The sequence below is a fragment of the Tauraco erythrolophus genome, chromosome 9 (genome assembly GCF_009769465.1).
Source record: "Tauraco erythrolophus isolate bTauEry1 chromosome 9, bTauEry1.pri, whole genome shotgun sequence".
NCBI classification, from domain to species: domain Eukaryota; kingdom Metazoa; phylum Chordata; class Aves; order Musophagiformes; family Musophagidae; genus Tauraco; species Tauraco erythrolophus.
The window spans coordinates 29,173,110-29,189,706 of NC_141473.1; the positions used below are offsets into that span (position 1 = coordinate 29,173,110).

Genomic DNA, 16,597 nt, shown 5'->3' on the forward strand with positions numbered 1-16,597 from the left:
TTTATACTTCTGGAATCACATCACGTGCAGTAAAAACAAAACAGTATCTTCTCTGCTGTTCTCTTCATGTACCAGGTTCTAGCTTGCCATACTCCAAAGAAGGTTAAAGTTCAGAAGGAGAAGGGAAAGATTAAGCTGCCTTATTTTCCCTCCAGGCTTAGACACCCAAGCAGAAGACATCTTTGTTTTGAACTACATCTCCAAGTTATCTACAGGCTGCTTTGCACCTTAAGAAAGCACTGAGCCAAGAACCATTTACCCCTCTGGTCTCATATCCAACACAAGGATTCCTATAAAGCGGTACAAGGCGATCAATGCACTAGGTCTAGGCACATCAAATCCTGAAGAAACGGCAATTCCTATAAATAACATTTGAACAACTTCTATCTCTTGTACATAATATCAAAGCAAAGGAATAGGTAAATAGCAATCTACCATTTTATTTTCACTCTTGCTAAGCAATTTTCTGACAAGACTTTCCATCCAAAAATTTAGTTCTTATCTAGAAAGACAAGGAGGAATATAAACTGTAGGGTCACAAAGAAAAAGTCACAGTTAAAAATAAGCTGAAATAAAACGAAAAACAAAAGTTGCAGTTTTCATGGGTTGTAACTGACAGAGCCACTAGTGTGTTTATTTAGGATGCACTCTAGTGGACATACACATAACAAAATCAAAGATAGATACAAATGTTATGAAAATATTGTAGAAAATGAAAGCCATGTGTTGGAAGTAGTAATTAGAATTACTTACTAGCATGTTTTAAAATATTGTCTTATAACTTGAACATATTTCCTAATCAAATATGAAGGCTGAAATTTTCATAGTCAACATGATTTAACATAAAATTTAAGTGGACACAAGTTACTTATCAACTTTTTAAAATTTTAATCTAAATAACAAGATTCAGTTATACATACTGGCTCAAAAGAGAAAATCTATTTATCCAATTACTTCATCCCTTTGAGATTGACACAAGAAACTGCTTGCTGTGCATAGTGTTAATAAACTGTAGTATCCTAAAAGGCGGCCTCAAAATGATACTATTTTAACTATTATAATCATAAACTGTGACAAAATCAGTTTACTGGAATATCAGCCATAAAGGCACATTCATTCCACAGAAAAGGTTCTTGACAGTCATAGAAATTGCAAACCTATAGCGATGCAGAATAAGTTTAGATAGCAAAGCTTGACCACCTAGCCACAAAAGTTGTTCCATTTTTCATTACTTAAAAAAGTTACATAAATATTTCTAGTTATTTGTACCTGGAAAGTGACATTTTTCTTTTTTGATTTTAAAGATGTTCATGTAAGTCAAGCAATATGGCAATAAAGAGGGCAACAGGATTTTTTTCATAAACATACTTTATTATTTTTAAGGGAAAAATAATATATTACTATAACAGAAATCAATAGTGCTTACCTTTTTAAAAATTGATAAGATTATGCCAAGTATGAACAACATGAACAGCACAAATTATTTAGATCTAGAACATGATTGACCTTTGCCTATTGGGTGTAAAGATATTTCTAACAGCTTGCCAAAGATAACAAAACTTTTAAAGCTAGCTACAATATAAACAAATTAAAATGAAGTTATCCCAAAAATCTCTTTCATCTCAAAACTGAAGAACGCAGTGAATGCACTAACTATGCCCATAATTTGTAAGGAAGAGTATTTTCATTACACGATATTGGCAATGTCTTCATGTTAATTGTCCAACTAACCTGTATTATTGGAAGACACTGAGATGCAAAGGCACGTTCTAACCAAGAAGCATAGGATTTCTTAATGCTGGTGTCTTTTCCAGTTATAATGAACAGACACGGAACATTCTTGACAACCTGTACCAAGATATCAGTGATCACAGAAATTTGTTCTTATAAAAATTAGTGCAATCTTTAAGGATTATAAAACTTGTTTTTACAGATAAAGATGGATTAAGCTAAATATTCTTCAAATCTTTTAGAAGTGAAGCTTTGAGAATTAATAATGATATTTAGTAAAGACATCACAATTTTTTGATTTGCAAATTCAAGACAAAAGCAGGAAAGATTATTTTAAGACTTGATTAATCGAAACTGATATGCAGACACATGCAGCTCACCTAACATCAGGTTATTATAAAGCCTAGAGCAAACACCTAGTGTTACAAACAGTACCTCCTGATTTCTAAGACAGACAATATGGAGTCACAGAGTTCAATTTATCTCTTCCAGATAAATCGGAAAATCTGCTGTGATATTTGCATCTAGTTTGATGTGCAGAACTCTCCATCTTCTAACCTATACAGCATTCCCTCTTTCTATCAGAAATCATTCAAATGCTTGGAAAATCCTTTTTCAATAATCTTTTATTCTTTTAATACTGATTCAAATTATCATACTGTAGCCTCTACTCCAAAATAATCTTGACACATTAATCATATCTATAATTATTAAGTTGTTACACTTCAAGAATCAATGGGCAACAAATAGAAAATGTATTTACTGCTTTCATTTCAATTGCAGTTTTCTTCCTCTAAGTCAGCCATGCTAGCTACAATGGTTTAAGAACAGAAAGGAAGCATCATATGCCAGAATTAACAAACTTTATACAAACACCTAGAAAGCACAGAAACTGAAACAACAGGTATGTAAATCAGTTCTATATATAAAATACATAAATTAAGATATTACACTTCAGGATCAGCAAGTAAGGAGTAGAAAATATATTTACTGCTTTCAGATCAGCTGGGAACTTTCTTGTTCTGATTCTGCCATGGGGTCTGTTATATTCTAAAAACAAAAAAGAAATCCTATCAGTTGCCAGCTTTGCAAAAAGAAAAAAGCAGAAAAAAAGAAAAAAACACGACAGCAAGCCGGTATTCATCAATGTAATTAAGTATTCTTCCATTCAGTGAACTATGATGAAGTTTATCACCCAACTTTTTTTATAAAATCCACCAAGTCTGTATGAAGTACTACGATTCTGAGAACAGAATAGTTTCAAAAGTACAAGTCTATATATTTTAATTTCATTGATCTGTTCTTAATTTGTAGTTTAATTCAACAAATGTATTACTGCAAAACCTGAAACGTCACCAAAGGCCAATGTAATCCAGCTTAAAACGACTTTTGCCATGAAAATTTGGATGATGGCACGTATAAGGAGAAGTAGATAAACTTATCACTCATATTCACTTCTGGTTTTGCAATTCACTAATTTAAGAACATATAAAATATGTCTGAAACCTGAAGAATACTTTTTAATATGTAATAAACAGAAAAATATAAAAATTGGGGCTATATGAGCCCTTGAAAAGTCTTCTGATTTACCTTAGTGAAAAAAAGACCTGTGATAACCTGATCCTAAGAATAGTTATAAGTATGTTCATAAATATATTTACAGAACACTTATAAAACAGGCTGCTATTAAAGTAACCTTAAGCATAAAGTATATTAATATCATAATATAAATTCTGAGCCAGAACTACACTACCGATACAAGAAATTAAGTGAGCAAATTATTAAGCCTAATAAAAGGAAAAAGGGTTCTGGTAAAGGAGTACTAAAACTAGTATATCAAAATCTCAAGTCACTTGGAATACTCTAACCAAAAAAAGTCAGATAGATATCAGTATCTATAACCAGTGAATACTCATAACGCTGAGTGATCTTGCAGGAGTTGGCAGTATCTGTTAAATGTACTGCCATGCCTTACAATGAATGAAGGCTGATTTATGGCCTCTCATTTCCCTGGACTGTCTAGTATAAAAGGATTGGGAAAAAAAAACAAACACAAAACAACAAATAAAACATTGGTCATAGAAGATATCTGAGGATCACAATATAGAGCCATAGTTGTAGCACTGAAAGCAGTACATTCATGTTGGCACAGGGCTCAGATAATGTGATTCTCAGCAGGTCCTAGCCTCAGTGAGCAGTGTCCTTAGTATCTGGTCTTTTATGTTAAATGCTTGCTCAGATATCTCTGCACAAGAGTACATTCTGCTGCACAAAAAGTATACTTCACATCAACCAGAAAAATATAAATAACTTCACTCACTCAAAACCGAGTCATCTTTAGTGATTTATATGACTATCTCTTCAGATGGCAAAGGAAGGCTGCCTCCTTTCTGAGAATATTCATACTTTCATTTGTACCATATCTGAATACAAAAAGGCATTTTAAATCTTGAAGATCTAGTCAGCCAACACCACAGTCTTTTATAACGATTTAGCTTGTATCAGAGAACAGGCTAAGGACAGTTTGGGGGTTGTGGCCAAAATATCATCTCTTAAAAACATAAGAGAGAACCAGCACAGTCTTAACTACAACAGTTTTAACCTTTGATATGTCGGCATAGAAAAGCAAATCTGTAAGAATCAATAATTTATAATCTCCTCGTTCTTTCTAAACACTTACCTCAAACTGTCCATTCTCATCTAGCTCCTCAACGCTGGTCATATTAGGTGTTCCAGATCTATCTGGAAGTTCAGCTATTGTCTTTTCATTTTCCTATGGTTAATGAAAATCAATTTTCAGTTAAAGTATTCCATGTCATGAATAATTATCCATAGAGAATACTTCAGGTGTGTTAAAATGACATTATGTATTAGTATAAAGATAATACTTGAGACGAGTGCTATACAAACGTGTTAGTATGTGAATATGGTCTTTGTACGCTCATTAACACTGTTTTTATCATTTTTTTTTAAATAACAGGAGCTGGCTTAGATTTTGACATATTAATTTTTCCTGTCAGTTTCATACTGCTATCTTTCTACAATTATGTTCTGTCAGTATTTTAAGAGTGCTCTAAAAAGTACGTATCTAAAATATGACATGCTCCACGTAAATTTAAGAGATACTGACACTTAAAAACTTTATTGAGATAAACATGCCAATTATCAGTGTATGTTTGAATGAAACAGCACTAAAAGACCATACACTTACACAAATGTCTGTATACGCACTCTTCTGTTAGCATAAATTCCTGTGTATCAGGAGGATTTCAGAATCTAGAGGCATCCCAATTCCAAACCACAGTTCCTTTTCCAGGTACAGAAAATGGACTTAGCACTGAGATATGGTAAAACATTACTGTCCAGACACTTACATTAGACATGCTTAAGCTACAATAGTTTCTCATAAATACTGTCAAGAAATGTGAAAGCATCAATTAAAATGACCTTACGCTAAATTTTGCAATAAATTTATGCTCTGTTCTGAATATAAACTAAATAAACCTAATAGGACAGACCAAAATTCAAGTATAAAACTCAGACTGGAAGATGTTAGACATTCTTCCCTCATTTTCACTTTTTTTTTTTTAAATTATGTGTTAATTCAACACCCATGGGCTTCTGCCTTGTGTTTCATATTTAGTGCCTGCATCTGGAAAAGACAGCTGACTAACAGTATTTTCAACTACTGACTAAGCTTTGGCTTAAACCTCTTGATCTTTCTGCTGCAACGGTATTTCGTCTTCTTCATTCTGCTGTTCCAACTCATCACATTCTTGTTCCAACTGACCCTGCAGTCAGTTTAAGAAAGGACAAATTAGAAGGAAAAAACCCCACATTCATCCTTCCCACTCCATTGCTTACAATTTATTTCATGATTGAAACCTTTAAAAAAAAATAAAAAGGAAGCATAAAACATAACTGCAATGTTAATAACACAAAGCCCTTTCAGTATCATCTAACTTAACATTGTCACAGGTTTTAGACTTGCACGGATAGAAAGGCTTTACTACCAAGAAGAAGGAGAAACAGACAACCGAAGTTAGAGTATGCACTTCAGATACTGTCTCATTCCTCATGCTCTTTATCAGTCTATATTCATTATCTCCTACACTTTGGACAAAGCTCTGATACTTCCTATAGTATCTAGCACAGACAGATGAATCCACACAGAATCGAATCTATAGAAAAGACTGGTAAGCAATGCCATTAACATTAATCATCTTCATCATCAACCTTTATTATTTCCAACTGGAAGTATCTAATACAAAGTGTTTATTCTTTGTGAGCCTAAGTCCTATTGGATCAAAACTTCAGAAACTCCTAATCTAAGCATTCACATTCAACAAAACTAGGGCCTAGAGAATATTGTTTGCTGTAGTATTTTGTGAGCAGTTACTACAAATGTTGCCATACTATAGTAACTAGTTTTCACATTCCTTTTTGGTGCATATAATTCAAACATGCCTGAGTACGTGACTATAGGCACAATTGTGAGTTAGGTTAACAAAAGTCTAATATGAGTATTGTCCAACATCTTTCCTTTAGCTTACATTAAATAATTAATTTCATTCCTGTAAGTTATCTCTAGACACAATCTCATATTCTTGATTCCATTTACTATTTTAAATGACTCATGAAATCCTTAAGCATATAACTTTTGGTCTGCAAATTAGTAAATTCCAAATTTAAAAAGTGCAGGTGAAATAGAATTAATGCATCTTGCACTAGAATTGGGCTTAAAAAGATCAGCATAGATTCGAAATTATACTTTTGATTTTAACATAGTGAAAGTCAGCCATGTAAAAAAATGCCATCAGACAACGTCAACACTACCACAGCAACAAGAAGCTGTTACACACGTGGTCAAATTTGTGAGACTTCTTTATAAAGGATAGCTTGAAACACAGATGTTATCTTTATTTCTCATATTTCAAGTCCACATAGTATAGGATTCAAATTGCTTCATGCCAACAGAATGCTCAGTTAGCTAAGGAAAGAAAAAAGCACCTCATGGGATCAGGCTATACATACCGCTTGAACAGGCAATCTTCATTCACTGATTCCCAACCATTTACAGGAATCTATAATTGTGTATACATTCTCATTACCTGTTTTTATCTTACTGATATTACATTGAAGTAGCTTGAGACAATAACCGGTTATTACTCCCAGGCCTCCTAGCAGGCCTGTCAAAAATTTTTGCAATGATTTCTAGCTCTAAAAGCATCAGCTCTTGTTCATAATTAACTACAGAAGACAGTCTACTTCTTTTAAGTTACTGCTCACATAAGCGTTAAATTGCTTGCTTTTTACCTTAGGTAGGCTCCTTCATTTTTTTTAATAAATAAATTTTTAATAGTATTTAAGTTTTGCTTCCCATGTGCTGACTAACCATTTCAGTTATTATCTAGAAAAGTGAGATTAAAATATTTGGTTTATGCTACCTTTTATCAAAATCATTACACAGACATTAGAAGTATACAGAGTGCTAAAAGATGCCACAGCATCATACACTATTTATAAATATCTATTATTAAGTATTATTAACCTGATGTTGTTCTTCAAGTTTCTGCTGGATCATTAGCTCTTCTTCCTTCATTTTTCTTAACATTTCCAGTTCTACCAGGGCTGCCTCCCGTTCTTGTTCTTGCTCAATCCTCTCCAACATTCTCTATTAGAGATAACACAGAATCAATTAAAAAAAAATAGAGATATTAAATAGTGTGAATTCTATTATCACGATTTTTTTTTGCCCAAGATGGATCCACCTTTTTTTCTTCATCTAAGATTCTTCTGTAATTGTAAATCCAGTGTGCCAGATACTCTATTGGATCTGCGGGCCGATGCTCTACAACCTCTGCCAGTCCCTTTTTCAAGCAACTCCCCAGGCATCTCTTCAGATACTGAGACTCCATTCACATCTACTAACAACAGACAGACAGACATACATTAGCCATCAATGTCAGAATTACATTAGGGGTTTTAAGAATTATTGCCTCAGGCATCAAATACTGAATATGACATTACTCTTTTTATTAATCTGGCAATTAGAAGAAAGTGATTTAAATTTAATATTGGGCTAGTTCTTAAAAGCTCCAGTGACAGATCAGTTATACCAAGTGCTGCAGAAAAAAATGCTCAAAACCTGCCTTACTGTTTTTGGCACATATAATTCAGAAACCGCTTGGAAATACACCGGTAATTCTAGGTCAGCATGATAGCAAAAAAAAGTCAAAACCACAACAGGATATAGAAAACTTCTATATAGATATTTGAAGAACAGCAAAGTAGTTCTGTGAACGATTCAGGATATAGATTTTAGTTTGAACTAGCAAAGCTATCTTTAAGACATGTGTGCAAGACCAGGGCCTGAAGCAATCACTCTATGCAGTGATGAAAGGCACAAATCCCTGTGCACACGCAAGGTTTTACCGGCCCTGTGCCAGCAAGCACATAACACATCTGAAACCCGATTTCTGCAATGCGGAAACACCCTGCCTTGGCTGTCAACGGGACTGAACCCGTCTCGCGCAGCCCTGGCCTGGAGGAGGCAGCGGATCCCTCGCTGGGAAGGGCGCCCGTCGAGTAGCAGGTCCCCCTAAAGACGCCGGGCAGCTCCGCGCCGCACGGCCCGTCGGCACTAGACCCGCTGTCAGGGCCCCGAAGGCACTAGCAGGCTTGATTGACCCAACCGTTTTCACCTGGAGCCTCCGCCCACGTCCTCCACCCCGCGCTCCATTTAAGCACAGCCTGGGACCTTCACCCCTCCCCTGCGCTACACGCCGGGCGGGCCCGTTCCTTAGCCCGGCTCCTCTGGTGCTCTGCGGCTTCCTTGCGTGGACCTGGCACGTCACCCTGCCTCGCCCGGTGCTCCGTGGACCGCCACTAGGACCCGGTGCGGTCACCACGCTGCCGCCGAGGTAACTACCCGGCCTCGGCTTCCCTCAGAGCAGCCCCGCTCCTGCTGCTCGCCGACACCAGCTCCCGGCGCCCCGAGCGCAGCCCCGGGACGGCAGCCCCCACCACCCCCTTGCTCTCACCGACCGCCCGTCTCCGGTCCAACGGCTGCTGGGCGCCTCCCCACCGGCTCCAACGCCGCAGCGGCGCCCAGCGCAGAGGGACCACGGCGGGGCGCGCACCGCCCGGAACGCTCTGGGTTGCTAAGCGACACCGCTCGCGAGCGCAGCGTGACCCCCACGTGCCCAGCAGGAGGCGCGTGATTGGAGGAAGGGCGCAGCGGGGCGGTGCCAGCCGCTGCCGCCGCGCGCCGGTCCCGCCCGCCGCCTCGTACGGATGCGGCGGCGGCGGCGGTGAGGCCCGGGCGGCGCCCGGCAGCCGCGTCTTTCACGGGAGCGCGGGGTGAACCACGGACACAGCAGAAACGGGGCGTCCGCTACCGCTCCTTGGGGTCGCGGTGCGGTGTTCCCAGGGACAAGGGCGTTTCAAATGCGTTCAACTCCATCTCTCCACGAAGTTTCCTTTCATACCTGAAGAGGTTTCCACAAAAGCATCTTAAATCAATCCTGATGCAATCTACTGGCAACTTCCTTATCCTTCCTGTTTTATTTAGCGATTAAATCATTCTATGCATGTGTGCGCATGAATACGTATGCGCATGTAGATAAAGACTAAAATGCAATTTAGGAAAGAAAATATTCTTGGAATGTTAGCGTAAGGAACCTGAGCTAACGCGGAATAAAGATTTTGTAGCCAAGTAGGAGCTGTGATCTCCCGTGCTTCAAGTGAGACTTCCTGCATTGAAGCAGACCCATCTTTTGTCCTCATTGACAGACGTCTTGGCCGATGTTCACCTCAGATTTGGCCGCCTGTTTCTTTTGCTGCCAACTTTTAGTTGGGCATTAAAGAACCCTGCGAGTAACCACTGCTGAAAGAACTGGTTCAGGTCTCTATTAATTCTGAGGCTTAATCACACAAACGTTATCTTGATCTTTCCCTGGCAGAAATGAAAGATTGTAGAAAAAATTCTTTCCAGAATGAAAAATTGCATCGGAGCGATGGAGCATGCAGCTGATAAAGCTGTCTTTCGGAAGGTAAGGAGCTGGCTGTGGTATTTCTGGAAGAACTGGGTTTAACTGGTTTAACTGGGTTAAAAACTGGTTGGATGGCTGGGCCCAAAAAGTGGTGGTAAACAGGACTAAATCTGGCTGGAGGCTGGTCACCAGTGGGGTTCCCCAGGGCTCAGTGCTGGGTCTGGTTCTGTTTAACATCTTTGTCAATGACCTGGATGAGGAGATTGAATGTACCCTCAGTAAATCTGTGGATGACACCAAGCTGGGAGGCTGTGTCGATCTGCTCGAGGGTAGGGAGGCCCTTCAGAGGGATTTGAACAGACTGGATCGTTGGGCTGAGGCCAATGGCATGAGCTTTAATAAGGCCAAGTGCAGAGTCCTTCACTTGGGGTATAAAAACCCCAAGCATCGCTATGGGCTTGGGGGAGAGTGGCTGGAGAGCTGCCTGGCGGAGAAGGACCTGGGGGTGTTGGTTGATTACCGGCTTGATATGAGCCAGCAGTGTGCCCAGGTGGCCAAAAAGGCCAATGGGATACTGGCGTGTATCAAGAATAGTGTAACCAGCAGGAATAGGGAAGTGATCCTGCCCCTGTACTCGGCACTGGTGAGGCCACACCTGGAATATTGTGTCCAGTTTTGGGCCCCTCGCTTTGAGAGATATTGAGCTCCTAGAGCGAGTCCAAAGAAGGGCGACTAAACTGGTCAAGGGGCTGGAAAATAAAACTTATGGGGAGCGGCTGAGGGAGTTGGGGCTGTTTAGCCTGGAGAAGAGGAGGCTGAGGGGAGACCTGATTACAGCCTACAAATACTTGAGAAGGGATGGTGGGGAGGTGGGGGAAGGGCTCTTTACATTAGTGTTGGGTGATAGAACAAGAGGAAATGGGTATAAGCTTAGTCAGGGGAGATTCAGGTTGGATGTTAGGAAGTATTTCTTCTCTGAAAGGGTTGTCAGCCACTGGAATAGGCTGCCCAGGGAGGTGGTTCAGTCCCCATCCCTGGATGTGTTTAAGAAAAGGGTGGATGAACTGCTTAAGGATATAGTTTAATGGGGATTAGGGACGGTTGGACTGGATGATCTCTAAGGTCTTTTCCAACCGTGAAATCTATGAATCTATGAACACCGGCCGGGAGCGGGTATTACAGCTCCGGCCGGAGGATGCCGCTGGCGCTCTGCGAACACGTTTCACGGGGCGCTAAAGGCGCAGCCCCCTTCACCCCCGGGGCTGAGGGGAGAAGCGCACCGCCGGCCCGCGGCTGCCCCTTTCACAGCGGCCGGTGGCGTGTCCCGCCCCCGCGGCGGGGCCGCCGTCCCACGCGGCGTGGTGCCCGTCTCGGCCGGGCCCCCCCGCGCATGCGCGGCGCTTCGCGGCGCTCCGGCGCCTGCGCAGCGATGGCGGCGGGGGCGCGCGGCGCGGCGGCCGAGGCCTGCGTGGGGCAGGTGGTGCTGCCCGGGGACGTGCTGCTCCTCCCCGGGCACCCCGACGAGGACGGGGAGCGGCTGCGGCTGGGCGCCGGCACGGCCCCGCGGGGCCGGCTGCTCTGCGGGCCGGGGCTGCGGCGGTGCGCCGCCGGCCTGCTGGTGACCAAGTGCGGCCTGCTGCGGCACCGCCAGGCGGGCGGCGGCGCGGCGGCGGGGGGCGCCTACTGGGTGGACTCGCAGCAGAAGCGGGTGGGTCCCTCCGGCCGGGCAGGGGGGCGGGGGGCGGCGCCCGTCTCGGCCGCTCTTCACTGACGTGTTTGTCCGCGGACCCCGTTTGCAGTATGTGCCGGTCAAGGGCGACCACGTCATAGGCATCGTGACGGCCAAAGCGGGAGACGTGTTTAAGCTGGACGTCGGTGGGAGCGAGCAGGCGTCGCTGTCCTACCTGGCCTTCGAAGGCGCCACGAAGAGGAACAGGCCAAATGTGCAGGTAATACTTCTGTTTATTGGGGGTGACGCTTTAGTGATGTCATTTGATGCTTCTGTTACGTTTTAGTAGCTTTTCCTCAATAAAAGGTATTTTATAAGTCAGACGTAAGAGGAGTGCAGGTTTATATGCAGTGGTTGTGCTTTGGAGATTTTTGCATGATTACATTGTGAGGTTTCTGAGGCTCTTTAAGAGCACATGTAACGAGTGTGGCTTGGTATCTGTCAGGTGGCAGGCTTTTTCACTCCTTACGTTTTGGCTTCCCATAATACTGTCAGCAGTACATGCAGTTTATCACTAATGTGCATCCAAAGGGACACAGTTAAGGTTCTAAACCAAGGTTTTACATTATCTGATACTGGTAGAAAACAGGTTTTTTAATAACACTGTTATAAACAGTCGTGTGGCACATGCATGCCACAGCTGCTGCATTGAACTGAAACACTATCACCAGAATGTAAAACTAAACTGTTAACAAAAGCAAAATAGGTTCACGTGATTTTTGTTATTGTTGTCCTGATAAATGATCACAAGAGCAGATTGCTTACTTTTCATACCCTTAAAGTCTGAAGAAAGAGGAATTCATGTTTGGTCTTTAAAAAAGAAAAGAGGAATACTCCATGAAATACAATTCTGTACTTCTTTGTATCTTTCAAGTTCCAGTAGTGATACAAGAGAATTGTTCCTAGAGGATATTTGCTTTAGTAGAAAAAGAGAAAATGAAAATTCCTATTACACTTGTTAATTTTTCTGTCACCAATATTTTAAAACTATTTTGGCCTCATGGGAGGGTCTTTATCAACTAAGTATACCTTACAAGTGTGCAGTATGATCTTCTTTAATACTTCTGCTTTTTGACACTGCTTTGTTTAGGTGGGAGATCTTATTTATGGTCAGTTCCTTGTAGCAAATAAAGACATGGAACCAGAGATGGTCTGTATTGACAGCAGTGGAAGATCAAGTGGAATGGGAATAATTGGACAAGATGGCTTCCTCTTTAAAGTTTCCTTAGGTCTAATAAGAAAGTAAGTACTAAGAAAAATAACTAGTCACTCATAACATGTAATATGGTGGGTAGGTTTCGCACTATTTCCTCTGAACTGTGTGGACAATTTGATAATCAGTGTGTAATTGTTTTAGTGCATTTATACCAGTTTTACTGGATAGAGTATGGATATTGAGCTAGAAGGAGCATGCCTTTTCCCCCTTAAGAGATTTAGATGCTCTTCTGTATGGTGTTTTGTGATCTGTTTCAAAAAAGTGATGTAGTTGCCATGGCAGTATGGAATATAAAACCATTGATGTGGGGAAATCAAACTTTCAAGCTGGGGTTTCAGGTACATACCTACTACCTTGGAGTTTCGAATTTGGAAATGCTTGCTGTATTTTTTTTTCTACCTAGTAGAGTAGTGGGAGATATAAATTTGGCTGACAGCTGATTAAAGGGGTCTTTCCACATCAATACACAGTATTTTCTGACTTAAAAAGAAAAATTGTATTGAAATAAGGCTACAGATGAAAAAATATTGGGATTTCCATTTAAAACTACCTTGTTAATCCAGGAACTGTCATAAGCGTTTAAATGTACTGTGGACTTTGGAGTTACTTGTGCTGATGTAAAGATGAGATTTTTGTGACTGACAAAGAATACTGCCTTATATGGATAAATGATAGTCAAGCTGCTTTGTTGCTTTTGGGTGAGTTTTTTTGTGGTTTTTTTTGTTCTTTGGAAAAGCAATCTGGACATTCAGAGCAGCTATTTCATACCTGTTTTTTAAGTAATGATTTGTCTGGTTTACATGTCCCATCAGAAGTCAGTGTGAACTGTTACAAAATGTTTTTGCAACTATTGTGTTTCTTTTCCAAATTTTATCTATATGCAAGTAAAGAAATAACAGTATATTACAAGTAAACTGCTACATCCTGACTTGTTTGTTTCTTCTTTGAAAAAGCCTGTTGAAGCTTGATTTAATCCTAGATGTATGACAATGTTCTTGACACTTTTATTTTTCAGTATGCTGTCACCTAATAAAAACAAAAGATTTGGTTTACTGCTGTTAATATTGTCTCTTGAAGGAGAAGTTGTCTTTTTCAAAAGGCATATTGTTAACTCCAGTGTCAAATTTATAAATAGCAGCACTTAAAACACTTTGTCAAACAGTGTAGTTTTAGAAATTTATTAAATCATAGAATTGTTACAAAAGTATCAATTCACTTTAAATTTGTCAGGTATTACTTCCAAATCTAATTAGAAAAAAGCAATTAAATTCAGGTGCTGTATTATTTAGGTGCATATATTAGAGGAGAATTAAAAATCTGGTCCTGCATTGCTATTTTGGATGTGTAGACAACTTGATCATGTTACCGTTTGGTGTTGCTTTAATAGCTCCCAAAACACCAGTACTGCAGTTTAGTTATTGATTAATAATGTGGTATCTATCAAATGCGAGCACTTAATTCTTATTCTGACTTTTTTAAATCTTGTTTGCAGGCTCTTGGCTCCCAAATGTGAAATCATTCAGGAGTTGTCACAATTGTACCCATTTGAGCTGGTGCTGGGAATGAATGGAAGAATATGGGTAAAAGCCAAAACAGTTCAACAGACTTTAATTATAGTAAATATTTTGGAAGCCTGTGAGTATATGACTGCAGAACAGAGAAAACAAGCGCTTGCCAAATTGTCAGGGAATTGATAAGAGAAAACCCCAAGGATGTGTTTGAGATGACTGTAGGATGTTGGTTATTTTTATATTCAGATTTATATTAAAAGCCATTTTTTAAATGAAGTACTAGACTTTTGTTGCTCTTCATTTCCCTTTATCATCCATTCAGCTTGTTTTGTCTTGTTTAGGAACTTTGTTTTTACTTACTTTTGTGATTATGAAACCCCATTTATGAATTTTCTGACTGATCTGGAGGCAACCTTTAAAAGTTTCCATTACTCTGAGTTTTGAGTTCTAACTAAGTCTTCTGTAAGAAAACTAGTCAATTAGTAAACTGCATATATTTGATTTTTTAGTCAATATTAAAACTTCAAACAATACATGTTTACTTGAGGTAGCAGAGAGTATCCTATAGGTCATTCATTCTGGTCAGGTGCTCTATTTATACAGTGACAAGAAGTGATTATTTAATATTTTACAAAATTTGGAAATAAAAATGCAGGTGGAGAATACCAGAGGAAAAAAAATGACAATGTAGCATAAAATAACCATAGTATGGTTAAGATGAATGATCAGGTAAGACCTAACATATGGTCCCAGTGACCTTACTACTTTTCCCTAGAAGATAACCTGTAGTAGTCTTAAGGAAATACTGATTAGGACATAAAATCAGTGTGAACATTCAGGAGTCTTGATGGCTTACTGGAGGTAAAAAAAAATATACTTAATGGCAATGCTATTTGAAGTCACTTGCAACTTTTCTTAAGTGCTTTTTAACTAGAGATTAGGTAAAGCAGCAATTCTAGACATTTTACATCTGTTTTGTTTAGTTATGGCGCAAAGATTCCATGTAACTTTGCTTCATGTTTAACAAAATCAGTATATCTGAAAAAAGCTGGTTTAGGCTTCATTGTGTAGTAGTTCCTCACATGCATACAGAAATGCTGTCCTAGGAAGGATGAGCTGTCAATCTATTTTAGTATGTGAATTGCTTGCTACTGTTCTTTTGAGAGGAGAACCTTGGAGTAATGGAAGGGGAATTACTGATGCCTGCTTCCTGTGGGAGAGAAGTTTGACTGTATGTATCCAATGAACAGCATTGGAGCTGTTTAAGCAGTTACTTAGATCCATTATTTTTCATGGTTATTAATAAGCTCAGTAATTTGATAGCAACAGTTAAATTAGAAAAAATGGACTAATTAGAGTAAGCCTGAATACTACCTTAATTCCAAGTGGAAATTAAATTCTTCCTCTTTATTCTGTATTTCATCCAAAGTTCAGCCTGTGGTATTCAATACACTTTTCTTTGGCATCTCTCATTTAGAAATTGCCTCAGTTCAGAGCCACTCCTCTGACTCAACTTTAATGAGCTTACCTAGGGCTTCCCCTGATTCAATAAAAACAACTCTAATGGTTTCCACATGAGTCTAATGGCTGCAATTCAGAATTCTTTCTGGGTTTCACTGGCTTCCCTATTTAGCATTTAGAGTATTGCTTATCTGCCTTGGTAGGTCTTTAGTCATCTTTTTTCACCTGCCTTCTCCCAGCTGAAGTGACTTTCATTCACATCCTGTAAGTCCTTTAGGCCTATGATCTGTCTCTTACTACACATGAAAGGCTGTAATTTAATAAGGATTTCACTAACTCTGCTCTTCTCCAGTGTTTTTTCAGCTTTAGCTAACTAGAGCCTCTGCAGATTGTCTTAGTAGAAAAGTAGCTGGCGTAAGCAGAAAAGCACTTGCCAAATCATCTCAGGTTGCTATCTTTGTTTTCTGTGAATGTTCTTGGATCGTAATAGTAAAACCACAGGAATGGGGAATGACATGGATCATTTCCTGAAGAGTTGTGGCTTGAATGCAATTAGCTTTAACACTCCCCCTTTTACCTGTCTAAGCAATCTCCCTTCCCTCCCAAGCGTCTGAGTTTTAAGCCTAACCTGCAAGAAACATGGACAGTCCCTGACTTAAAAATGCTGTTTTGGTGATGCAGCATAGCAAATGGTGACCTTGAAAGTTTTCAGCATCATCAGTGCCCTATTTCACAGCACCCATTATTTTGTCCAGCTGTCAACTGCTTATCACCTAAATACAACCTTAGCTAAATCAAGAGCAAGAACCAAAATGCATTAAAATTGTTCTTGTTTTTAATTTAACAAAGTAGTGTATCCACAAGGTACTTCAGTTTTACCCCCTACACAATAATTTTAAGTATGTACTACTCTTAAATTTGCTTGACAACTTAAGCAGTGGCAAAAATGACAGTG

At 39.7% G+C, this 16,597-nt stretch overlaps 2 protein-coding genes across 2 annotated transcripts; one reads left to right on the top strand and one right to left on the bottom strand.

Annotated features, from left to right (window-relative positions):
• Nucleotides 1–2,727: 2,727 nt before the first annotated feature.
• On the bottom strand, nt 2,728–7,649 carry LOC104371516 (DPY30 domain-containing protein 1). Its single transcript, XM_009978282.1, has 5 exons — nt 7,503–7,649; nt 7,283–7,405; nt 5,442–5,522; nt 4,412–4,504; nt 2,728–2,781 (listed from the first exon to the last, which is right to left on the bottom strand). Exons 1-5 carry the CDS (start codon nt 7,647–7,649, stop codon nt 2,728–2,730), a joined length of 498 nt encoding a protein of 165 aa, XP_009976584.1.
• Nucleotides 7,650–11,154: 3,505 nt separating this feature from the next.
• Nucleotides 11,155–15,633, top strand: EXOSC3 (exosome component 3). Its single transcript, XM_086616943.1, has 4 exons — nt 11,155–11,433; nt 11,525–11,674; nt 12,545–12,696; nt 14,163–15,633. Exons 1-4 carry the CDS (start codon nt 11,155–11,157, stop codon nt 14,362–14,364), a joined length of 783 nt encoding a protein of 260 aa, XP_086473069.1. The 3' UTR covers nt 14,365–15,633.
• Nucleotides 15,634–16,597: the final 964 nt, after the last annotated feature.

Coding starts and splice junctions, on each gene's coding strand:
- LOC104371516 (XM_009978282.1), bottom strand. CDS start 7,649: ATGGAGTCTCAGTATCTGAAGAGATGCCTGGGGAGTTGCTTGAAAAAG. Junction 7,406..7,502: donor TCTTAGATGAAGAAAAAAAG/GTGGATCCATCT, acceptor TATCTCTAATAG/AGAATGTTGGAGAGGATTGA. Junction 4,505..5,441: donor TGCAGCAGAAAGATCAAGAG/GTTTAAGCCAAA, acceptor CATTAACCATAG/GAAAATGAAAAGACAATAGC.
- EXOSC3 (XM_086616943.1), top strand. CDS start 11,155: ATGGCGGCGGGGGCGCGCGGCGCGGCGGCCGAGGCCTGCGTGGGGCAG. Junction 11,434..11,524: donor TGGACTCGCAGCAGAAGCGG/GTGGGTCCCTCC, acceptor CCCCGTTTGCAG/TATGTGCCGGTCAAGGGCGA. Junction 12,697..14,162: donor TCCTTAGGTCTAATAAGAAA/GTAAGTACTAAG, acceptor TCTTGTTTGCAG/GCTCTTGGCTCCCAAATGTG.